The 16,822-nt window shown below is 40.6% G+C and overlaps 1 protein-coding gene across 5 annotated transcripts in view; it reads left to right on the top strand.

Annotated features, from left to right (window-relative positions):
• LOC138945608 (filamin-A-like) overlaps window positions 1-16,822 on the top strand; it is a 175,176-nt gene that overhangs the window by 66,495 nt on the left and 91,859 nt on the right. For 3 of the 5 annotated variants that reach the window (XM_070317058.1, XM_070317059.1, XM_070317061.1), the window contains 3 exons: window positions 12,697-12,780; window positions 13,265-13,402; window positions 14,264-14,441. In XM_070317058.1, the coding sequence (XP_070173159.1) occupies window positions 12,697-12,780; window positions 13,265-13,402; window positions 14,264-14,441 (400 nt within the window). Of the gene's footprint in view, window positions 1-41; window positions 210-1,750; window positions 1,898-6,016; window positions 6,101-8,144; window positions 8,283-8,898; window positions 9,067-9,396; window positions 9,538-12,696; window positions 12,781-13,264; window positions 13,403-14,263; window positions 14,442-16,822 lie in introns of all 5 variants that reach the window. The other 2 variants (XM_070317060.1, XM_070317062.1) reach the window with 1 other exon arrangement.

The raw sequence follows: 16,822 nt of genomic DNA, 5'->3' as shown, positions 1-16,822 counted from the left end.
GGTTTTAGACAGGGATTCTAAATGTTAGTGTGTCTGTGCAGTTGACGCAGCAAAGGCAGGCTCAGGGAACATAGAAATCCGTGTGAATGGCGGCCGGGTGGCATGCAGCGTTGAAAACCGTGGCAACCACTGTTTCGTGGCTTCTTTCGTCCCTGAAGACGTACAGACGCACATTGTGGATATGAGTTTCAACGACCAGGAGGTTGAAGGTGAGAAGAAGAACAAGAAGAACAGGAAGAAGAACAAGAATTTATTTAGCCATTATTATAGCTTAATTTAACAGCCATTCGGGTTGGTATTGTCCTGGTGTGGAAACACTCATACATCCATGCACTCCTTGCATATACAAACAAAAAGAAGAAAAAAAGAAGAAAAACAAGAAATTCCTTCAAGGTAGGAAAAACACCCCCGTTGGTCAAAGGGAAATAACCATTCTCACTGCCACCAACTGAGAAGGTTATTTCCCTTTGACCATTAATATGTCACTCTTAATCTTAATCCACCAATAACTCCCTAACCGTGTGTTTGACTGGTCCCAATTTTTGTAAGGACCGTCTCAGGAATGTATAGAACCTGTTCACCAAGTTTGGTGACAATCGGTCCGTTCATTCTTGAGATCTATATGCGAACACAAACAAACAAACAAACAAACAAACAAACAAACACATCGAGTGAAACCTATACACACCCCTATACCGGGGGTGTAAAAAGTGGCTGGTGCCAGAAGAAATTTAAAGCTTACAATCCAGTTTTGCTGTCTGTCAATTTGCCCACTGCCATGTCCATTAATTTATCAGTGTATTTTGTCTTCTTGCCACGTTCATCCAATCTAGACGTCCATTCACCCCATCTAGTCCATTTCCACCCTACCTCATCCCTTTTAATAATGATAATAATAAGGGTATTTATAGGGCGCAAATCCTAAAATAGTTCTAAGTGCCTTACAATCTTAAATATAATAATCTTAATAACAGCAACAATACACAACATAAGCGCCTTACCCATTCTTCCTCTTCTTCTTCTTGTCGATCATCTTGGCACAAACCCATTCTTCCCATCTCCATCCTTTTTTCCAACCTGTATTTTTTGAGAGAAGTGAATTAATTAAGTCTTTTCTTAGGGTTTCCTTATTCCTTCGTCAGTAGATGAATTCTGGAAACAACTCTGTCGGGGAAATTATTCATGTTTAAGAAGAGTTGCACTTCTTCAAAAACGTCAGGCAAACTCATGTAGCCACATAACAGTGAAGGCAAGCGAACATGACAGTACGGAATAATGATCAATCCAATAGACAATTTTCGGAAATAACTCCCGTCGCGTTTGAACGGGTTGTGAAAGAGTGCATACCCTTGCTATTCCTCTGACAAATTACTTCACACGTGCTCCTGTCAACAAGTTTTTGACACACCCCTCGCTAGTAATTGGCTCCTCCTAAGATTGTCCGAGGAAAAAGCAAGGGCATTCACTCTTTCACAACCCATTCACGCCCAACAGTTATTTTTGGAATTCGTCTATTGGCATATTTTTCAAAGAAAAGGGCATCATACCGAGCAGACACCGCATAACATGCACACAGGAGCTCATTATTTTCCTGTGACAGCACACAATCGCTTGCCTTCACTTATCAACGGTGTGTGTTTGCCGTACTGAGACAGTCCGATGGATTTATTTCCAAATATTTCCTATTTGATGGCGTTATTTCTTGATCACTTTCTCTCACATCTCAGGAAATTTATGTTTTTTGTTACAGGAAGTCCTTGGAAAGTTCATGTCATAGACGCTCAGTCAATTCGAGTAGCTACCGCTGGTCGAGAAATCGTGCCAGTCAGTATTCCAGCCTCTTTCAGTATTAAATGCGGCAACTACCCCACCGACCAAATCACAGTCAACATCCAAGGTACCCACATCAGTGGAAGGGCATAAGTTTTGCTGTGTTTGAGCGTATTTTTGTTTTTAGCCCTTCGGATTTGAACCTGGTTGCCAGTTCCAATTCGTTTTTGCCCAATGCGGTTTTGTAAAAGGTTATAATTACTTTGGGGTTTTATTTGCATCTTGTGTCTTGTCTTTGGAGGTGAGTTTGGAATACTTGTATTTGAAAATAAAACTGCATGGAACGGTTGCATGTTTCAATGTATTCTCCACATTATTTTTTTCCCCACTCACATTTACCTTGAAATATGAAGAAAGGGTTCTGCATAAATCAGAAAATCGTTGGGGTTTTGTTTTGTGATTCATTTAGATTGGTTAGTTGAGTTGTTCGACATGTGAGGAAAAGTTGTTCATTGGAGCAAGTCCTGTCTGGATTATGTGTTTTGTATTTAGTGCACTTCAGTTTGTGATGTGAAAAAATAGGAATTTGTTTAATCATTTTTGTAATCTCAAGTGCAGAGAAAATAATGTGTCTTTTTCAAACGTTATCAGTTATTTTGGGGATCAGTTCTTAATTGAATACTTTTTTTCAACATTATGTGCTTTGTGTTATTTTGTTCCAAAACAGTTTTGATGTTTGGACGTGTAGCCCTTTACCCACTATTTTTGATGCCCTGGTAGATGAAGTTGTTCCTCCCGTTAGAAACATATTCACAGGAGTGATTTTGTGTGTATGTATGTAACCTTTTTGAGTTTGTGAAAAACCAGGCTTCATTTTTTTATGCAAATATGATTTGCATATTTTCATTTAAACTTTGGTCATAAGCATATTTATTTCAGGCTTTTCCTCCTCCCAACATACAGGAATTATTGTCATTGCTTTTTTTGCGTCTGATTTTTGAATGCCATTGTCATTTGGATTTCACTGCTCTGGCTTTGAAGTGCAATCCAAAGAAAAGTATCTGTAAGATATTATTTGTCCAAGGAGGAATATAAGGTGTGTTGTTTGTAAAACTAAGTTGTGAGTGACATTTAAACCAGAGCCAAATTTTTGAGTTGGGTGTGTCTGAAAATCAACTGCAGTATCAAGGTAGGTTATAGCATTACAGTTTCTCGATATAGCAATGTCACTGTCTTTTTGAGTCTTTCCTATTGGGTTCATTGGTTTCACCGTGTAAGATTCATTAGTCCTGTGTCCATACTGAGCTTTTGTAGTTTGAGTCTGTTTTATTTCTGTCTGTTCTTTGAACGGTGTGCTTTCTGCCTGTTCTCAATGGTCTGTTCTCTGTCCGTTCTTCCAATGGTCTGTTTTCCGTCCATACATTGAATGGGTTGTTTTTCCATCTGTTTATACATTCCTGAGATACTGGTTTTGTCTACAGATTAATTTCATTAACAATTTCAAGAAAAGAAGATCTGTTTCTGGATTACTGACAGAATAATGCACTTAACTCTAAATCTTCTTTTATTCTCCAAAGGGCATGCACGTTGACTTCCGTTTGTGTGTGAGTTCTAAGTAGATGACTCGTAACAGTCACAAATTATTAATTTGTATATAGTGTGTCTGTTAACCATCTTACATGAATTAATGACAAAACATGCAGAACTGGCGTATTAGTACATCATATGACTACCAAGTAGTCTGACATATAAAATGGGTACAAATATTGACTAATCGTATCTAGAGTAGAGGCATCTCTTGAAGATGCATTCATTTTCTTGTAACCACAGACAGATATGTACCCCCCGCGGGTTAGGGGGAGTCCCATATTGGTTGGGACGAGAAAGAATTTACCCGATGCTCCCCAGCATGTCGTAAGAGGCGACTAACGAATTCTGTTTCTCCTTTTACCCTTGTTAAGTGTTTCTTGTATAGAATATAGTCAATGTTTGTAAAGATTTTAGTCAAGCAGTATGTAAGAAATGTTAAGTCCTTTGTACTGGAAACTTGCATTCTCCCAGTAAGGTAATATATTGTACTACGTTGCAAGCCCCTGGAGCAAATTTTTGATTAGTGCTTTTGTGAACAAGAAACAATTGACAAGTGGCTCTATCCCATCTCCCCCCTTTCCCCGTCGCGATATAACCTTCGTGGTTGAAAACGACGTTAAACACCAAATAAAGAAAGAAAGAAAGATACCAGTGTCAATCTGCTTTTTCTGAATGGATTCCATCTTCCCGAGTGATCAAGATTTAAGAGTCGTTGTTAAGATTGTGGAAAAAAGATTCATCCTCAGCTAGAAGAAAACCGTCAAAGCAGGCAGATTTCAAATGATATGATTAGTGATAAATGTATGTAATCATTGTCAGTAGGTTGTAAAATAGTGCAGCCAACTTGAGTTTTTCTGAATTTTAGATTTTGATCAGAAAAATCGGAATAAAGCACAGGAATGCTGTAGCTTTTGAGAAAATTGCCGTAAGTTATACCCCTGTAATGGAGCAAGTTCTGTATAACAATTAAAAGAAATCTATACCCCTCTTTTTCATGTGCTCACACCCAGAAAGAAAATGAAGAAAGTCACAATTTTAGGGTTAGGCTCAATGTCTTTTCCGGGTTGAATCTGTTGATTGTTGCCATACATTTGTGTATGATTTAGCCGTGTATACACATTTTTACTCTAGCATTTTCTGGGATCTACAATCATTCATTAATTCTGAGCTCATCGTACATTTTAGTATAGATTTCTTCTCCAATTTGCTTCCTGTAGCTGTGTGTTTCCTGTGTTTTACATTTTGTGCGGTCCTAGAGAATTTGTGTATGTATTCAGTTTTTTTTAGAGACTATTTAGATCTGAATATGAAATACCTGTATATCTCTCGTCTCTTATTTTCTTTTTTCCACAGGGTAGTTTGCTTCCTTTGTGTGTTAGATGCTTTTTTGTTTAGTTTTCCTTGTAGCTTTTAGTTCGTAGAGTTTTTTTGCTACATGTACGTGTATTGAATTTTTCGCAGTTTGCTTCAGCAAGTTTTAAAAACTGTTTACCTGATTTTATTTTGTGTGGATGATTTGCAGTTTAATCCTAACGGTTCCATGCCTGCTGAACCTTATTTTGTTACTTTACGGTCGGCTATGACTAACGCATTGATAGGTTAATTTTTACTTTACGGTCGGCTATGACTAACGCATTGATGGGTTAATTTTTATTCATGAAGAAGCAGTTGACTTGAACAGTGCAAAGTGGGCCGTCGACTCATGAAGACAAGAGTTTTAATCAATGCTTTGATTATATCCTGCGTGGGCATCTGTATGGCAAAGAAGATTGAAATTATGCTTTTTAATTGTTTTAACACTTTGGGGTGAAATCAACATACTTGAATTTGTTTATGAAAAAATAGCAGAAACTGTACATAAGGTTCCATTTTTTTGGCGTAAACTGAACAAATGATAGTGAATGAAAAACTACAATTTAGCAACGACTGTATGAGCTACGGTCTTCATTTCAGAAAGTGAATAATGGATAGTTCATGAAAAATTAGCCAGGTTTTTTTCATTGCGTAAACGGAAAAAGCATTGTGTCTTCATAAAAGATGCCTCGATCTTTACAAAGAAAGTCATTTAAGGGCAGATGTTGTGAGGCTTTCAAAGTTCGGGGGGCAGTACCTTGCATCCTATCTGTCATCAGACTGAAATCTCAAAGTAACGTTAATTACGAAAAGAATAACCTCACGCATATTGGACTGGTGAAGACCTGAAAGACAGTTCTCTATCGTATGGATCCAGCAGCTTTACTCAGATTTTTACATGCACACAGGATCATAAAAAAAAAGAAAAAAGAATAAGATATTAGAAGAAGAATTTTAGATTATTATTATTCTCTTTATTTATATTTATATAGCGCCTTATCCGAAGTTCAAAGCGCTTTATTTGCTGTAACATTAAACCGTACTGTCCTTTTAATAATAATAATAATAATAATAAAAACTTACATAGCGCAAACCACAGAATACTTCTGTGCTCTCCGCTCTTCACAATATCAAACTACGAATTACACTACACAATTTCCTGATCTACTCATCAAGAGTGGTTATTAATGTAGCATGATTTTTTTTTTGTACTGTTCTATTGCTGTGGAAGTTTTCACGTCACAATTTCTTTGTTACAATGATTACATAACGCTTGAATTGCTCTCTGTGTAACAATGCTCAGACCCAGAGGGATCAAGTCTTCCATTTGAAAAGACGACAGACAGTTCCGAAGATTTGGTCGTCACCTATGTGCCTAAACAAGTTGGTGAGTGAACGGAAGCAGTTAATTAATTGCCACGACTTTTTTGAGCATCTAAGATTTTATTCATTATCTTACTTTTAACCATTTTGTATTTCTCTCATGTACTAGACTCAAAATTGATTTATTCTGGAGAATGTACACCTTTGACAACAAGAGAGGGTTATATCTCAAGAAATTGGAATGGTTTAAGAGGCATGTTAATAATTGCCAAAGACAAGTTTTCATTCAAATGCATACATTTTTTTTAGATCAAAGAAACAACAACTAACTGAGCTAAGTTTGTCTTCTGTTCATCATCTCATTTAAGATTTCGGAGAGCTGAATTTCTGACTCGTTGTTGTTGAGTGATGGGCGGAAGTGCTCCTTTGGGGCTAAGCATCTTGGGTATAGGAACGGAAACCTGGATCTGATATGGACTTCTAATCAATTCTAGAAAATACACATGCTAAATCCTAGCAAATACACATGCTAAATCCTAGCAAATACACATGCTAAATCCTAGCAAATACACGTGCTAAATCCTAGCAAATACACATGCTAAATCCTAGCAAATACACATGCTAAATCCTAGCAAATATACATGCTAAATCCTAGCAAATACACATGCTAAATCCTAGCAAATACACATGCTAAATCCTAGCAAATAAACAATGCACATCCATCATCACAAAATATTTCTCCACTTAAATGACATTTTTATTTGTGTGTTGGTCCACTTCAAAGATCACCAGGTCAACGTACTGGTCAGGGCCGGACCCAGGGGGGGGTTCCAGGGGTTCCGGAACCCCACCCCTGGAAAAAGCATGTACCTTGCTTTGAGTGTTGTTTTTTTTTTACTAGTTTTAGCACCAAAACAATGCTGCTCTTAACCCTCAAAACAAGGCCCAGAATGCACCAGATTGCACAGATTTTAACCGTTTTTCAACAATTTTCCGGGGGAGCATGCCCCCGGACCCCCCTAGTTCGCGCACCTGCTCTGCAGGCGCGTGCTTGTGGCTTTGCCACTTCGCTGATTTGCCCCCCCAAAAAAGGAGGAACCCCCCCTTACAACTCATTTGGTCCGGCCCTGCTGGTGACTGTTTTGCTATGTCTATAAATTAATGGTCTTTCTTGTGTTTTTTTGCCATTGTTATTGTTAACAATGGAAATAGCCTTTAAGACCCCCAATGTAAGACTTCCTCTCTTTCAAGACCTTGTTTTAAAAACTTTCTGTTTATATTCTGTGTATATGTATGTACCTCCATTTTAAGACTCCCTGCTTAACACTTTCTACCCCACCTATTTTGACCAAGTTTTTTTTTTAGCCGAGACTAGTTGTACTGCAGCAGGTCACTCAGAATAGTAGTATAGTAACTGTTTTTTTAGCCGAGACTAGTTGTGCTGCAGGTCACTCAGAATAGTAGTAACTGTGTAGAAACTGTGTATCAACACGCTGGAATGCAGGCGTTAGATGGACGTTACAGGAAGCGACTGAAGCTAACAGTCTGAGCTGATATATCCGTACGTGGTCAGATCGAGCCATATGTGTGGGTACGGATATATCCGTACCTTTGTCAGATAGAGCCATATGTGATAGAGCCATATGTGTGGGTACGGATATATCCGTACCTGGTCAGATAGAGCCATATGTGGGTACGGATATATCCGTACGTGGTCAGATAGAGCCATATGTGTGGGTACGGATATATCCGTACGTGGTCAGATAGAGCCATATGTGTGGGTACGGATATATCCGTACCTGGTCAGATAGAGCCATATGTGTGGGTACGGATATATCCGTACCTGGTCAGATAGAGCCATATGTGTGGGTACGGATATATCCGTACCTGGTCAGATAGAGCCATATGTGTGGGTACGGATATATCCGTACCTGGTCAGATAGAGCCATATGTGTGGGTACGGATATATCCGTGCCTGGGAGACAATGAGTTAAAACCTGATTTTCTCAGATTTACCGAGGTCTCATAAGTGGGGGTCCACTGTGAATGCCTTTTGTAATGTGGTGCACTCCATGCCTTTTGTAATGTGGTGCACTCCATGCTTTCAGGGGATCACCAGATCAGCGTGCGTTGCGGAGGGCAGGACGTGAACGGCAGTCCCTTCGTTGCCAAGGCCTACGACACAAGCGCCATCACCGTCACTCCTCTGGACGATGGCTTTGTTGGTCAGCCTATGTCGTTCGTCAGTGAGTACAGTCGTCTTCTTCTTCTTTTATTTTATTTTCAGTGTGCGATGGTTGTGTCTCTCGTAGTCTGAGGCCTGCTGATGCTGTCAACTGTGAACTCCATGTACAGCCTCGGAGACGGTATTCATGTCCCACCCCTGTGTCATCACAGTGGCCTGTAAAAGACCTTGGTCATTCTGCCATAACTGCAAGTGGCTGATGTACAGTCTCAAAGACGGTTTTCATGTCCCACCCCTGTGTCATCACAGTGGCCTGTTAAAGACCTTGGTCATTCTGCCATAACTGCAAGTGGCTGATGTACAGTCTCAAAGACGGTTTTCATGTCCCACCCCTGTGTCATCACAGTGGCCTGTTAAAGACCTTGGTCATTCTGCCGTAACTGCAAGTGGCTGATACCCAACACGCATACAACTGGGTATCTCATCTAAAGTTAGGGTGACACCCGGGAACATGCCTCTAATGATTTCACCATGAGGGCGTAAAACAACAGTTACATGTGTATCATGTTTGTGTAAAATGAAAATGGACATTGAAGTTTTCTTATCTTATCGTCTTTGACAACCCACACAAACCCGACAGAGTTATTTCCCCCATTCATCCTACTCGTGTTTTTCAGTTGATGTTCACGCTGCCGGGGAGGGTCAGCTTCAGATCATGGTCAACAACGGCAACATCCCCAACGAGGTGGAGGCCCGCGACACGGGTGTCTACCTCATCCAGTTCACACCTGTCGACCCTGGGGTCCAGCAGGTGGACATTCTCTTCAACGATGAGAACTTGCCAGGTGAGTTGGCACAAGGTGACAGTACAGTGCAGTACCCCCCCCCCCCACACACACACACACACACTCCCAACCCATAACAATTGCCAAGAATCTGAGAAAATCTGTGCTTTGTAGAGAAATGGGCCCGGTAGCTCAGTTAGTAGAGCTCTGACTTGTGATCCGCGGGTCACGGGCTTGAATCCGGACCTGGACGGGTACAGCTAGGTCAGCTTTATGCGAAGACTCGGTGATTGTAGATAGATAATTTTGTACTCTGTGATGTGAACATTTATTGATTCGTTTGTTATTATTTATTCTATTTTATTTTATTGATTGTTTTTACTGTTCCAGTATCTCCTCTAACCTGCGACGCCAGAGCGCTGGAAGCAGAAATTTCCGGTCTTACCGATCTGGCATCGGTTAACGTGGAGCATGCTTTCCTCGTCAAGAGTTCCAACAACTCGCAAGTCCGGTCAGAGGTCATCGTGCTGTGTAAGTCGTTCTCCAAGGTTGCGCTGACCTTCATACCTTGGCTGAAGTCATGTGCTGAGCCTGTTCTTTCTAACTGGAGAAAGTGTCTGTATGGTGTTGATACACATTGCGAGGATTGTCTTCTAGCCAGTCTGATTCGCTTCAGGCTTTTGTGGTGTTGTAATGGCGGGTATGTTGTTCACTATGTGCATTGTAATAACTTTTTGTGTGATAGTTTTGAATATAATCTGTCACTTATTTGTCACCATTTTTGTTTTATTGTAGGTTGTTATACAGATCAGCTCAAACTGAGGGTATTGATGTATCATTCTACTGTTCACTGGGTCTTGTTCATTTTTTGTTGTTTGAGAATGTTACAAAGTTTTGTTGCTGTTGTAAACTTCTGTTGTATCTCACAGCAAAGATTTTTTGTGAGCATCTTTGATGTGTATATTCACTTTTGTACTACTAACTGCAATTTTGTACTGTCTTCTGGTTCCTGATTTTGCAGTATCATTGTATATTTTTTGTCACAAGAACAATGTTCTGATGTTTTTCCGGTTGTCTTTTGTGCACATTATTCTAATTGCGATTATATTGAATGATGAATTCTTATTCCAGGTTTCATCTCATCAACTATAAAGAATGAGGTATTATGAATGTCGGCGTTGGTTGACGATTTGCAACATTGTTTGCATTTGAAGTGCCTTGTTTTGATGTCATGGGAAAGCCTTAGGTTTTGTGAAATGATTACGAAAGAGTTCTTTTTGCATGAACTGCAGTGGTCGAACTGTGACTTGTCAAAATTTTTCCCATTCCTGTGAAATTCTGTCAGAAGTCGTCTCCTTCCCTGACCCCAACCCATCCCCCCCCCCCCCCCTCTCTTTTAAATGTTATTTTGCACTGCCTCATTTTTCTGTCACTATCTTTTTCGGGAGGAAGTCGGAATTGGCATTGTTTAGCGTTGCTTTAGTCCTGTCGAGGATGGGCTTTTCAGATGCAGAGGTTAGGGGTCAGGGCTTAGCACTCTGTCACGTGTTTTGCTACACTCTGTCACAATTTTGGCTATTGCACCTTAGACTTACTTGTCAATTTCAGTCTTTGCCCTTACATCTTTCTCCCCTTCCCTCTCGTAAAGCACCAACACCTAAGAAATACACCCCCCTACCCCTCCACATCCAACACTCTTCAAGTCAAACTCCCAAGCTTACAACTTGGTTCCGAGGGACACCATCTTACACATTTTTTCTTTGCTTTGAAAATTTGACATGACTGTCAGTCACTTTTCTGCACCTTTTTTTGTGGCATATTCCGGGGTCATATTTCAACAATTCTCAAACATTGTTTGGGTTTGAACTGACAAGCTAAAGAATAATGCAGACTTTTTTGAAAAATATTTTTTACCAATTCCTCTCCCACTTCGTCTTTTTATAATGGGAAATGGGAACTGTCATGTGAGCGTTTATGCATCAGAATGCTGCTACGGGTACACACCAGTCCATTGCTATCCTGGTCCATCTCTCAATATGCTTGGGTGGGATTCTTCTGGTACTGTATGCCGAAAATCTGAATTCGATTATGGCCTTTTTTTTCTTCTAGTGGCCCCCAGACCCCTCCCCCCTTAAAATTCTTCAGGATTCATGACATTATTCAGCCCCACCCATGAATATGAAATGTGAACCAAACTGTTGTCTAATCAGGGTTGAGTTGAATGTACCGTACCGCCTACGTGTTGCACGAAGCATGCCATTGTTTTGGCGTAACTGCATATAGTCTTGTAGTCTCATAGTGGACTGTCGCTGTTGCATCGTTCATCATCACACCTTATTATCACCATAAACTTTGTGAATGTATACCACCTTCCTGCCTTACTCACCGGCCTGTGGAGAAGGGTTGCTATAGAAACGGGGGCCTCTACAGCTCAGGTGATGAGAAACGCTTCCCAGTGGGCTAGAACGGGAGTACTGCATGATGTGTAACTTGACTCGTTGTTGGTGGAAGCCGCTGAAATTTGGATGATGGAGCCTCTCAGGTCAGCTCTCACTTCTGATTCTTTGTTCTTTGTTTTCTTCTGTTTGTTCACACTGTTTTTGTTTGTGTGTGTGTGTGTCTTGTTTTTCTTCTGTTTGTTCACTGTTTTTGTTTTTGTGTGTTGAGATGTTTGTCTTGTTTTGTGTGTTTGTACGACGTCTTTGTGTTTTGTCCTGTTTAGTTTGTCCATAAAATATCTTCATGTTCAGTGTTTCTTTTTACGTTGTTGTTGCTTTCCTTTGCATTCGTCTTACGTTTTGTCAGGTCTGTTGATTTGTATGTACTCTGTCGGTTACCTTCTGCCAATTATGTTTATCAACTTGTTGAACTTTTATTATTGATTTTGACATTATTGATTTTCCCCAGCATGATTTGTATGAATATTCAATCACCTGAGTGTTATGAATGGTCCAGAATCCCAATTAACTATGGTGTTTAGGTGTTGGAAAATTATATAAAAATACACCTGTGAATTGAAGTTGAAAGGAAAAGTGTACAAAGGATAAAACATGACAGAACAGTTGTCAGTTGGTTACAAGATGCTTTGCAGTGGAGGAGATACATAAAATTATACTATCGATACTATCGACTTCCTCCAGGTAAAAAACAAACATGGACAACCGCTAGAGGAAACATTTGAAGTAGAAAAACTAGAGATTATGAACAAGTAAGACAGTTAACATTGCAGAAGAAAAATTTGAGATAATAACCAAGTAACTCAATAGAATTTCAGCAATTGTTCAATAAGTTTTATGTTTTTATATGGCAACATATTAAAAATAGACCACATTGAACATGCGTGCTTATTCCATGGCAATCACAGGGTATTAAGTACAGATCCCTTCTTGGACTGAGCAATTACATTTGACAAGTAGAACATATACAAAGGAACAGCTGATCAGTAAAATTTGACGTTCTGCGTGAACATGACTATAGAGAAACAAAAGTTTATCAGAATTAAAGACAATCTTAAACAAATGAGGCATGCATTGCTTACTTCCCTTTGTCAGATCTATCAGACTTAAAGTCGCAGCAAGCCACAGCATTATAGGATCCTCCTAAATCGTCATCCCCTTCCCTTCCTTCTACCCCCTTGTCCATTCTTCATGGGCTAAAACTCACATGTGAAATTGTCTGCTCCCCTCTCAGGTCCGAATGGTCAAAGTGTGCCGTACAAAATCAGCGGACAAGGCACGGCCAGTCAGACTGTGGAGTACATGCCAAGGGAAGTTGGTGAGTAGATTTGTTTTTACTTTGGGTGTGTGTGTGTGTGTGTGTGTGTGTGTGTGTGTGTGTGTGTGTGTGTGTGTGTGTGTGTGTGTGTCTTTGCCCATGAAGTGTATGGAGACCATTTATTATTTGAAGGTTTGTGCTTTTATTTTGAGAATTGTTCTTCAACCACAAAGTAATGAAAATTGGGTATTCGATGGGGTATGGAGGTTGTTTCTGAAAACAAAACCAGTCCATGTCTGTGTGTCCTTCTGTTTGCATTTGTTGATGTGTGTGTGTGTGTGTGTGTGTGTGTGTGTGTGCGTGTGTGTGTGTGAATTTTTGCATGTGTGTTGTGATTTTGCCTATCTGTGTGAGTGTGTGTGTGTGTGCATGCATACACACGTGTGTTCATGCATGTGTCTTTGTGCGTATGTTTGTCATTGGAGTTTTTGATTGCTTTCTTCAGACTTTTCTTGTTTTTTGATTGTGCGTATTCTGTTTCCAGGAACGTACATCGTACATGCTAGCCTGGCTGGCACGCCTGTCAAGGGCAGTCCCTTCAGGGTCAAGACCTATGACCCCAGCAAGGTCAAGGTCTCCAAGATACCACAAGGCGTTGTTGGAGTGCCCACTAAGTTCACTGGTATGTTCATTATCTTTTCTTTTCGCTTTATCAAAATTATCTTTAACTTTCATCAACTTGCCCATTGATTTAAGAGAGTCAAATAAGTGGGAGATTTGTGAAATTGCATTTTAGTTTTTCTTAGTTTTTTCTATTTCTTTTGCTCTCTCTCTCTCTCTCTCTCTCTCTCTCTCTCTCTCTCTCTCTCTCTGTCTCTGTCTCTCTCTCTCTCTGTCTCTCTCTCTCTCTCTCTCTCTCTTTCTCTCTCTCTCTACAATGCTTCTACATAAAGCGCTTCATGTACATAAACTTATATGTTCTACCATTAATGTGTTTTTTGTGTTTTTTTTTTCTCTCCCCTAGTCATAGTTATAGTAAAATAGTTTAGTCCCTCTTTAGGGCGAGGGCCAGATGCAAAAAAGCATATCTATTCTTATTCTTGTCACCCTCGAAAAATAAAGATTTGTCATTGTCATTGTCATTGTCTCTCTCTCTCTCTCTCTTTTTTTTGCTCTCTCTCTTTCTTGCTTTCCTTTTTGTGCTTGTTGATTTTTCAAAATTTAATTCATTGGCAATGGCATTGCCGTAATATTGTTATGATCGCTTACATTTATGATGTATTTTTTTCCAGTTACTTTTTTCACAAGTCATTTGTGCTTTCCTTGATGTTCCAGATTGACTGATGTTTTGCTAATTTTGTTCATGAATCACAAGACATTAGGCAACTCTATTATTTGCTTGGAGAATTTTGAACGTCATGCAGTACACACAATCTGAGACATTTTACGCACATTAAACATATTTCATCTTGTAAGAATAACAGTCAAGATCCACTACTTTCATCGACTAATTACCATATATTTATTTTTCTTGTACCTTCAGTGGACGCCAGCTCTGCGGGAGAAGGTACGATGGAGATAGCGATCAGCGCCAACGGCCGCAACATTCCTAACCAGGCTCACTCCGTGGGCAACGGCAAGTATGAGGTCTCCTTCGTCGGCCAGCAGTCAGTCCCTCACGAGGCGGTCATCACCTACAACGGTCAACATGTGCCTGGTAGGTTGATAAAGATGTCTTGTCTTGTTTTGTCTTATCTGATCTGGTCTGGTTTGGTCTGGTCTGGTCTTGTATTGTCTTATCAGGGAAAACGAAAAGGGACAAGTCTGGTCTGGTATTGTCTTATAAGGGAAAAGGGACAAGTCTGGTCTGGTATTGTCTTGTCAGGGAAAAGGGACTGGCCTGGTCTGGTCTGGTCTTGGGGAAACTTAGTGAACAAAAAGAGGCGAGGGAACAAAAAGTGTCTGGTCTTGTCTTGTCTTGTCCGAGGAAAATGAAAAAGGTCTGGTCTGATCTGATCTAGTCTTACTGGGGTGGGGAAACTTAGTGAACTATAAGAGGCAAGGGAACAAAAAGTGTCTGGTCTTGTCTTGTCTTACCATGGGGGATGCAGGAGGGGATGGAAGGGAACGATGAATGTCTGATCTTGTCATCTTTTTTTTTGCCAATGGGGGTGGAGTAGTGCAGGGAACAGTAAGTGTCATGTCTTGTCTTGCCTCATCTTGCATCTTGTCTCATCTTGTCTTGCCTTGTCTTATCTGGTCTTTTCTTGCAGGGGAGGGTAGAATAAGGGAATTTGGTGAGGGGAGGGAACAGTAAGTGTCATGTCTTGTCTTGCCTCATCTTGCGTCTTGTCTCGTCTTGTCTAGCCTTGTCTTGTCTGGTCTTTTCTTGCAGGGGAGGGTAGAATAAGGGAATTTGGTTAAGGGAGGGAACAATAAGTGTCATGTCTTCTCTAGCCTCATCTTGTTTCTCGTCTCGTCTCGTCTTGTCTTGCCTTGTCTTGTCTGGTCTTGTCTGGTCTCGTCTTTCTTGCAAGGAAGTGGAGAGTAAGGGAATTTGGTGAAGGGAGGGAACAATAAGTGTCATGTCTTCTCTAGCCTCATCTTGTTTCTTGTCTCGTCTTGTCTTGCCTTGTCATGTCTCGTCTTGTCTTTCTTGCAATGTAGTGTAGAATAAGGGAATTTGGTGAAGAGAGGGAACAGTAAGTGTTGTGTAATGTCTGGCCTGAAAGTGGGAGTATGGGCAAGAGGACGGAACAATGAGTGTCTTGTCTAGTCTCTTGTCTAGTCTCGTCTCGTTTCGTCTTGAGTGTGAGTGTTAAATGGCATGCTGGGATGCTGAAAGCCTGAAGCCTTAAGTTTTGTTTTAATTTGTTGGTGTGCTTGCTAAAACGGGGAAAGAGTGAGCCTGCCAGTGTGTGTTTTGTTCATCGTTAGTTTAAATGCTATCGTATTAACCTTTCCTTTGGTTGCTTTTCTTTTTTCTTTGAACATTCAGGATCTTACTGTTTCAAGATTGTTCTCTAACTTTTCAATGTTGTTGGTTGGTTGGTTGGTTGAAGCTTGGTAAATGAAAATCTATTTGCATTCCATGAATAATGGTATTGACCCTTTTTGACAAAAATGTATGTGTACATGAATGTTTCTGTGTGTCCCTTTGTCTATCTGTATATCTGTGCATTTGCCTGTTTATGTGCGCCGCGAGTGCCTGCCATCCTACCTATGGCTGTATTAGTGTCTTTGTTTACCTGTCTGTCTGTGGATGTCAGCCAGGTTCATGTACTTTGTTACGAGACTAAACTAAATGTGCTTGTTCATGGTGCTTAGGCAAAAGGTTAAAATCCAGCAGTAATTTTTTATTTAAAGGTTGCAACTATGTTCTAATGTGTCAGCCCTTTGGTGACAAAGCTGTGTGCTTGCTAAGTACATGTATTTTGTTACACTGGCAGGAGTTGACAGTTACCTGCAGTGTATGTAAGAGGCTGTGATTTTTAGGGTGGAGTTACATTTATATGGTGGGGGGAAAGGGAGGAGGAGGAGAGAGAGAGGGGGGGGGTGCATATTTGTGTGTGTTTGTCAATGTCTATGTGTACTCCAGAATTCACATTTGAAAACACACGTAGTGACACAAAAGCATATATTACATGCACACACATGCACGCACGCACACACGCATGCATGCACACACACACATACACACACACACACATACACACACACACACACACACACACACACACAAACACTCTTACACACACCCACAAATGTTATTTATGTGTTGGCAGGGCAGGGAGGTAAACCATGTATGTGCTGAAGAGGAGGAAAGATTAGAAGGTAGGAGTGAGTGAATAATCCCATCAGTATGCAGGCCGGGGTATCCCATGCATGTATCCATGTGTGCGCGAGGGTGCAACTCAGTGCAGGAGCAGGTGTGTGTGAATAGTTTCCCCGTGTAGGTGGGTACCCTGCGTCAACATCGGCGTGCTACAGATGGTGGGAGGGTCGCAAGATCACAGGGAAAGTTAGGTACACGCTGACCCAGGTAGAGGGAGGTGGGGGGGGGGGGGTAGTGTTTACCCTCTCAGGTGTGTTGCCAACGCTT

The sequence above is a fragment of the Littorina saxatilis genome, linkage group LG13, assembly GCF_037325665.1.
Source record: "Littorina saxatilis isolate snail1 linkage group LG13, US_GU_Lsax_2.0, whole genome shotgun sequence".
NCBI lineage: Eukaryota > Metazoa > Mollusca > Gastropoda > Littorinimorpha > Littorinidae > Littorina > Littorina saxatilis.
Note: the sequence above shows the minus strand (reverse complement) of the source record. Positions and strands in the feature narration are given on the sequence as shown.